Source organism: Coregonus clupeaformis, chromosome 26 (assembly GCF_020615455.1).
Source record: "Coregonus clupeaformis isolate EN_2021a chromosome 26, ASM2061545v1, whole genome shotgun sequence".
In the NCBI taxonomy this organism is placed as follows: domain Eukaryota; kingdom Metazoa; phylum Chordata; class Actinopteri; order Salmoniformes; family Salmonidae; genus Coregonus; species Coregonus clupeaformis.
In genome coordinates, this window is record NC_059217.1 from 39,523,555 (window position 1) to 39,532,358 (window position 8,804).

The window sequence follows — 8,804 nt, forward strand, 5'->3', positions numbered from 1 at the left end:
TCACCATTATCTGCTCACTGTTTCTCTACAGTAGCTTGCTCTGTACTGTTGTTACTTCTTGTTAATTATACAAGTCTATTGGTCACTTCATTAACATCTTCCTGAATAGTCTTCACTGTGCAGCCAAAACAGATTCCCTGGACCTTTCATCACGCCGTACTCTCACACCTGCTGTCTCCTTAACTTACATCACTGAGCTTTCCCTCCTTATTTTCTTTACCACCACCGCCAGCTCAAACTGGCGGTGGTGGTATCACACTGCCACTTCTCTGTAGAACTATTTCTGAATGATCATCTCCCTATCAAACGCAGTAACAATCCTAACCCTGTCTCTCAATTCATCACACTTTCTGAAGCTAAAGTGTCTATCCGACTGGCAGCAGTAAACCAAGCTACCAACAACTAATCAGAAAGGAAGCATCAGACCACCGCTTCCTACTGTACTAAATAAGGCTGTTGTCTAAATGAATTATCGCGTAACAATCACAATATCATCAGAGTAAGGTTATTTATAAAAGAGGTGGGAGTCAGATATAGTATTTCAGGTGCTTGCCAGCCTATTGGTCTGTGGATGAATCTACTTCCATAAACAGAAAGATGGGATTTCCTTGGCCATTGGGAATTGCAATATATACCATCTTATAATTCCATCTGCTGCTGTAGCCACCAGCCGGTCTCACCCATCCCTCCTCCAAATCTGTTGCACTCCTCTTCCTCCTCAGCTCCTAGGTGAGAACTACTCTTCTTTCAGCCGGCTCTGGCTTGACTGCTCTGTGCTGCATGGTGAATTGTTTGGATTTATTCAGTGGTCCATCTTGTTTCAAATGAGTTTGTGCCGGTTTATTGAAGGGTTCTATTTGAGGTTTGGGACTTATTGCTGCTTTGTTTGGATGTGGTGGTTTCTGTGGTGGGTGTTGCCTATTAAAGCATTTTGTCGGTGTGGTTTCATGCAGTTTCAATGAGATATTGTCAATCCGTTGATGAATAGTGTAGGTTTTTATGGAAGTACAATGCAAACATTTGTGAAGGAGAAATTATCCAGCACTTTGTACATTACACTAGGACAATCTTGGTTGTTCTAGACCTAGATGTGGTTTATGGAGGCTGTTTGACATTACTAGACACCTTTAACTGATGGATGTGCAATGCGATACTCCCAGTGTGTATCTTGGTGTCAGCGCAAACAATTTTTCACCATATAACACAGATGAGGGCTTGGCTGGAATAAATTGTTTTAACACTGTAGGGTGTAAAGCCTTATTTGCATATTTTCCAGCATGCCTTCCGAGTGAATGTGAAGGATACCTACCCATGACTGTGTTTGTTAGTGACAGAGACATGGTTGTTGCATTCAATAACTTTCAGCCCTGAAGTCTTCACCAAGTGACTGCCTAAGTGAATGTGTTTAAATTAAAAGTAAACCCTTTATGACCATATATTATACATTTCATAAGGCCTTTAGTTATGGCCTAGTTATCCTCAACATTGTGGTCTGAAAATCCTGGCTCATCAAACCTGCAAGTCACAGGTTTGTGAAGTGATTAGTAATTCCTATCGAAATCCAGCCAGATGAAGGAAATCCAAAAATGTGAATATTTTATCACTCACAACCTGCATTCAAAATGATTGCTATGGTGAAAGACTTGACAAACAAGACTACCTAAACCATGTAAACTGGAATAACCATTTCAGTAACGGGTGCAATAAGTCCAACACTTTACAGATTGGATTAGTTTAGAAAAATGTAAGTCATTTATCTTTGATATACAGTGGGGGAAAAAAGTATTTAGTCAGCCACCAATTGTGCAAGTTCTCCCACTTAAAAAGATGAGAGAGGCCTGTAATTTTCATCATAGGTACACGTCAACTATGACAGACAAAATGAAGAAAAAAAATCCAGAAAATCACATTGTAGGATTTTTAATGAATTTATTTGCAAATTATGGTGGAAAATAAGTATTTGGTCAATAACAAAAGTTTCTCAATACTTTGTTATATACCCTTTGTTGGCAATGACACAGGTCAAACGTTTTCTGTAAGTCTTCACAAGGTTTTCACACACTGTTGCTGGTATTTTGGCCCATTCCTCCATGCAGATCTCCTCTAGAGCAGTGATGTTTTGGGGCTGTCGCTGGGCAACACGGACTTTCAACTCCCTCCAAAGATTTTCTATGGGGTTGAGATCTGGAGACTGGCTAGGCCACTCCAGGACCATGAAATGCTTCTTACGAAGCCACTCCTTCGGTGCCCGGGCGGTGTGTTTGGGATCATTGTCATGCTGAAAGACCCAGCCACGTTTCATCTTCAATGCCCTTGCTGATGGAAGGAGGTTTTCACTCAAAATCTCACGATACATGGCCTCATTCATTCTTTCCTTTACACGGATCAGTCGTCCTGGTCCCTTTGCAGAAAAACAGCCCCAAAGCATGATGTTTCCACCCCCATGCTTCACAGTAGGTATGGTGTTCTTTGGATGCAACTCAGCATTCTTTGTCCTTCAAACACGACGAGTTGAGTTTTTACCAAAAAGTTATATTTTGTTTTCATCTGACCATATGACATTCTCCCAATCCTCTTCTGGATCAACCAAATGCACTCTAGCAAACTTCAGACGGGCCTGGAAATGTACTGGCTTAAGCAGGGGGACACGTCTTGCACTGCAGGATTTGAGTCCCTGGCGACGTAGTGTGTTACTGATGGTAGGCTTTGTTACTTTGGTCCCAGCTCTCTGCAGGTCATTCACTAGGTCCCCCCGTGTGGTTCTGGGATTTTTGCTCACCGTTCTTGTGATCATTTTGACCCCACGGGGTGAGATCCCAGATCGAGGGAGATTATCAGTGGTCTTGTATGTCTTCCTTTTCCTAATAATTGCTCCCACAGTTGATTTCTTCAAACCAAGCTGCTTACCTATTGCAGATTCAGTCTTCCCAGCCTGGTGCAGGTCTACAATTTTGTTTCTGGTGTCCTTTGACAGCTCTTTGGTCTTGGCCATAGTGGAGTTTGGAGTGTGACTGTTTGAGGTTGTGGACAGGTGTCTTTTATACTGATAACAAGTTCAAACAGGTGCCATTAATACATGTAACGACTGGAGGACAGAGGAGCCTTTTAAAGAAGAAGTTACAGGTATGTGAGAGACAGAAATCTTGCATGTTTGTAGGTGACCAAATACTTATTTTCCACCATAATTTGCAGATAAATTCATAAAAAATCCTACAATGTGATTTTCTGGAGAAAAAAAATCTCAATTTGTCTGTCATAGTTGACGTGTACCTATGATGAAAATTACAGGCCTCTCTCATCTTTTTAAGTGGGAGAACTTGCACAATTGGTGGCTGACTAAATACTTTTTTCCCCCACTGTAGTTTAAGATAAATTAATCAATATGCATGTAGACACAAAGATATTAAAACAAACAATTTCTAAGAATCAACCTGCAACAAAGCATGCTGGGAAATATGATAACAAGTACCACTCCCACAACCTTTTCACTCAGAGATTTAACGGAAATGAACTCAACACAGTCGAGTAACAACACCACGCGGTGTTGATTCCACTGTGAATCAACTAACACTTCATTTATTCACTGCAGGTGGTGTCAATTGTAATCCCACTGGCGTTAACCCCACTAGAATCAACACTCAGATATAACACTCACAACACCTTTTACCTCAGCACCGAGATTTTAATACTTGCAAATATTGCTATTCAAAGATCAAATTTTTGGATATCCTAACTCTGTCTGGATTCCAATAGTATATGACCTGCCGATGTGGCCTGCAAACCACACGTTTCAGACCACTGTGATAGGCTGTCGAAGTATGGTATTGTAAAAAAAATAAAAGTAATGTATTGTCATAATAAATCCTTACATTTTTATGATAAAATATTTACTTAGGCACTTACTTGGTGAAGGCTACAGGACTGAAAGCCATTGAATTCAACAACCATGTCTCTGTCACTAGCAAACACAGTCATGGGTGGTACCAGCCTCTACATTTCACTTGAAAGGCACCCTGGGAAACAAATAAGCAAATAAGGCTTTACACCCTACAGTGTTAAAACAACACCCAAAAACCAGTCACCACAGGTGTTAATTCCCTAACGCTGAGAAGGCATCAACTGCAATAAAGTGTTAATTTAAGTCGGAATTTGCAATACCCATGGTGTTAGGGACCCAAAACCCTTGAGGTGTTAGTTTATCAACACTTTGAAAAGTGTTAATTTAACACTATTTTGGTGGGCCAAGTATAATTACTAAGAAAATGTTACATTTAACACTGTGGGTGTTAAGATTCCGATTGCAAACTTGCTGTGTGTTTGAAACTCTCACAATCACTGTCTGAGTTTCTCCCCCTGATAAACCTCTTAGTTTTTTTTTTTTACTGAGGATAGTCACTGTCCATGTTAATATCTGCCATAGAAGAAGATTCAAAGCCACATCTAATCCTTTATGAAAGCACTGGGATTATCAAATTCACAATACATTTTTATAAGAGATTTAGGTTCAGCAGATTTATCCAGGGGCTTTTATTTGGGTATTTGACAGGTATTCTAACCATAGGTGGTTAAAGGGGCAATCTGTGATTGGTACATCCATTTTTGGACTTTTAAATTGAAGATATATAGCCATTTTTTAATTTGAAAGTGATTACATTTCTCCAGCCCCATCCCACCGCTGTTTACCAAAACAGTGCTAGGGTGACCGCTTTATTATTGTTTGAATCCCAGATTGGCCCTTTAAACAGTCAGAAGCTCTATGGAAGTGCTGGATCAAGTGGACTTTTCCAGGCAGGGGAGCCCTTATTTCAGATGTGATGGTGTAATGTCTCTGCCATCTCAGGGATGTTCTAAAGGGTAAGCTGGGCATCAACAGAGGTGGTATCAGGTTGTTGATAATCTCCCAGCCTTCCATTATGGAGCTACTCAAGGAGAACAGCTGGCCCTCATATTCTAATTCTAATTTTGACCCTGCTGCTTTTCCAGGGCCAAATGGCCCTCACTTGTGTTGGGAGGCTATAGTGTTTCCTCTCAGCCCTCACGTGTGTTGGTAGGCTATAGTGTTTCCCCTCAGTGGAACAATTATGCCTGAATGCCCTGTATAAGGAACTTCCAAGGTGATTAAACTCAGCATGACTTCTGATTGATCCTCCTTGAGAGATTCCTGGAGAGATTAATTGGTACATCTGTTTAGACTAGGTGAACAAAATCATATTTAATTATCTACTCCTAAATTCCATCAACGTTTGTCTGAAAAATAAATTGAAAAAAAACATCAACAATTTGATAGAGTTTGATAATCAACATACTCTCATTAGAATATGTCAGAAGTTAGGACATTTGACCATTGTAGTTACAGTATATGTCACATAAGTTGACATAGTAGTGAATTGTATTCTTATTCTTTGCCACTGTAAAACAAAACCATGCAGTTGATAACAGAAAATTGCCAAGTAAATAAAAAAATAATTTTGGTTTTCCAATATTTGCAGCCTTGGAAAATCTCTAACTGAAATGACAGGTGATTGGCAATGCAGCAATTGTATTTGTTTGAATTAGTTTGAAATGTATATTAAATAATGACCTCTCTTTTTTCACAGGGTGTGAAATCAAAGGAACGCCAAGATGTCGGAGTGAGTAACTTATACATTGATCATATCTCATATTTGTGGATCTCGATGTGTAATACATAAAAATGACCATGATATTTTCTCTCACCTTTTCATCATTTTATCTCTTCAGGAAAAAGATGTCTTCGAGTCGGAGGCATTACCTGAAGGTAAACACTTTCAAATATTTGCTCTTAATTTGATACTTGTCAACAACTATCAATACAAGGAGAATAGAGGGAAACACAAGTATACAATATCTTACGGTTCATGTTCTACACGAAAGCCTGTCAACAAAAATGCCTACCTGATTCTGGTATGGCTGAGCTTTTCATAAGTGTAACCTGCATGCCTAATGTCTCCCAGAGCTTGATGCTCTCCATTGCTAAAGGCTTACTTGAAGACGAGGCAAAGGAGAAAGAGCAGGAGAGAATAAGATGGATGGCGGAGAACTGCCCTCCCCTGTCCCTGCCAGGGGGTACTCAACAGTTACAGGTAAACCAAACAAACAACCATTCAAAGCAATTCTATATAATCCCATAATTTAAAGTGGTAGTTCACTCAACAATCAAAGTTTGGTCAAACCCCAAATCAATGTAAAATATATGCCTTCATATAAAAGATGATTACATAATTAGTTACTGTACAAATGTATTGAATAACGTTTTCACTATTGTTATTATTATTATTATTATTATTATTATTATTGTGAATAGTAGTAGTAGTAGTAGTAGTCATAGTAGCAGTATCAGTAGCAGTAGTAGTAGTCATAGTAGCAGTAGTAGTAGTAGTCATAGTATCAGTAGTAGTAGTAGTAGTAGTAGTAGTAGTCATAGTATCAGTAGCAGTAGCAGTAGTAGCAGTAGAAGAAGCACTGCGGTAGTAGTAGTAGTGGTAGTAGTAACAGTAGTAGTAGTAGAAGTAGCAGCAGTAGAAGTAGTAGTAGCAGTAGTAGTAGTAGTAGCAGTAGTAGCAGTAGTAGTAGCAGTAGTAGAAGTAGCAGTAGTAGTAGTAGTAGTAGTAGTAGTATTAGTAGTAGCAGCAGTAGCAGCAGTAGCAATAGTAGTAGTAGTAGTAGTAGTAGTAGTAGTAACAGTAGTAGCAGTAGTAGCAATAGTAGTAGTAGTAGTAGTAGCAGTAGTAGTAGTAGTAACAGTAGTAGCAGTAGTAGTAGTAGCAGTAGTAGTAGTAGCAGTAGTAGTAGTAGTAACAGTAGTAGCAGTAGTAGTAGCAGCAGTAGTAGCAGCAGTAGCAGCAGTAGCAGTAGTAGTAGTAGTAGCAGTAGTAGTAGTGATGGTAGTATGTATTAGTATTATTAGTATGATGATGATGATGATTATTATTAATGCTTGATATTTCTTGATATCACCTCAGGAGTTCTTGAAAGAGTTGCATCATAAGATTGACGTGATAGATGAGGAGAGATATGACCTGGAGAGCAAAGTGAACAAAGCTACTAAGGAGGTATATCGTATTCACTTTACCTCACAACTACTAAAACTTGGAATCCATTCCATGAGTAATTATGTGGTGCCAGTTGGATCAATGTTTTTGTTCTCCTCTTCTTCCATTGGTCAGATTGAAGATTTGAACATTAAAGTTATTGACTTGAAGGGCAAGTTCAAGAAGCCAACTTTGAGGAAAGTGCGTATGTCTGCTGATGCTATGCTCCAGGCTCTGCTGGGCTCCAAGCACAAGGTGTCTATGGATCTGAGATCCAACCTGAAACAAGTAAAGAAGGAGGTCAAAGAGGAGGTGGGTAACGGTTCAGAAAGATAACAGTATATTGTAGAGATGTCCCTTTGGGTAATCTCTCGTGGACAGATGCACGTAACATAATTGGTGGTAGCATCTGGTGACAGACTGTGGGATGTGACGACTAACAACTTTATTCCGCGACTCAGATTTTTCGTCACTGATCATTTGGACAAATCACAATTTCACAGGTGCTCGTATCTTTCGAATTTCAGAAGGGGAGGGGACATTTGGCCCATAGACTTGCCCGAAACTGGCTGAGAGTTTCCGTTTAGAGGGGTAGAGACTTCACTAGTCTCGTTAGTACATAGTACATTTTATAACACGTCTCCCCCCATGACTTAATTGAGCATCAATTACGCAAGATTTTTGTTCTGAGTGTCTGAGATTACCCATTGGCAGACATTGTCATTGTCAAACCTGAGGCCTTGTTAATCTACTCTAAGAGGTTGGTCATACTGAAATGAGTTCATGCATAGATAAGCTCAGCAGAGCGCACCCATGTTATAAGGCTGTTTGATTTGATGTTGTATAGAGTTGTCAAACCACTGATACAGGGTCAGGTATATTTTCATAGCATTGGGTTCATCTACAGCTACACAACTTATGCCAAATAACTGCTCCACTCAGACATGACAAACAAGCCACCATGTTGTTTGGATTCAGCACTCAATTATCTCAAGGTTTAATAGATTTAATTTACTGCATTTTCTTACCTTGAACCTTTGACTATGTTGCTATTGCAGGATAAGGAACTGCGTAACGTTGGAGACTGGCGTCAGAACATTGAAGACAAGTCTGGAATGGACGGGAGGAAGAAGATGTTTGAGTCCGAGGGTTAATTTAGTCTATCATTTCCCTGTACACTCTAAAAAGAAAAGGTTCCTGGAGTGTCCTTTAGGGGTTCTTCAAATTGAAACTGTGGGGGAACCCCTATAAGTTCTTCGAAGAACCCTTTAAAAGGGTTCTTCAAATAACTCCCTTTAATGGATCCTCAAAGAACCCCTTGAAGAACCCTTTGGGGTTCATTTTTGAACTACCCACACCTCCCCTATTATTATTATTAATAATAATAATATGCATAACAATAAGAACAATAACACAATATTTTAGTTGTCAGTGTTTATTATGATTTTAGTGGCAAAGCAGAATTAAAAAATCTAAATATGAGGTAAACTCCCAGCAGAGCCGCAAGTCCTATGGGTATATCCTCTGGCATGTTGATGTTAATGTGTTTATGTTCTCCGTATCCATAGCCAGAATGATTTTGCATTGCATGGTCATCGAACAGGTTTCTTGTTCATCAGAGGGGTAGGGAGGGTGAAGTCTGTGAATCCAAAAAATAGTAATTATACAGATGATTAACAAAACATGCACACAACAGTATTCATACCTTGTTTTTTGTGGTAATTGTGAATGAAACAAATGTTTTGATAATGGTTT

At 39.4% G+C, this 8,804-nt stretch overlaps 1 protein-coding gene across 1 annotated transcript; it reads left to right on the plus strand.

The window, feature by feature from the left end:
* Window positions 1-650: 650 nt before the first annotated feature.
* LOC121540569 (troponin I, fast skeletal muscle-like) lies at window positions 651-8,296 on the plus strand. The gene is made up of 7 exons (XM_041849540.2): window positions 651-729; window positions 5,598-5,630; window positions 5,740-5,776; window positions 5,973-6,101; window positions 6,981-7,070; window positions 7,185-7,361; window positions 8,108-8,296. The coding sequence occupies exons 2-7, from the start codon at window positions 5,623-5,625 to the stop codon at window positions 8,201-8,203; spliced, it is 537 nt and encodes a 178-aa protein (XP_041705474.1). The 5' UTR covers window positions 651-729; window positions 5,598-5,622; the 3' UTR covers window positions 8,204-8,296.
* Window positions 8,297-8,804: the final 508 nt, after the last annotated feature.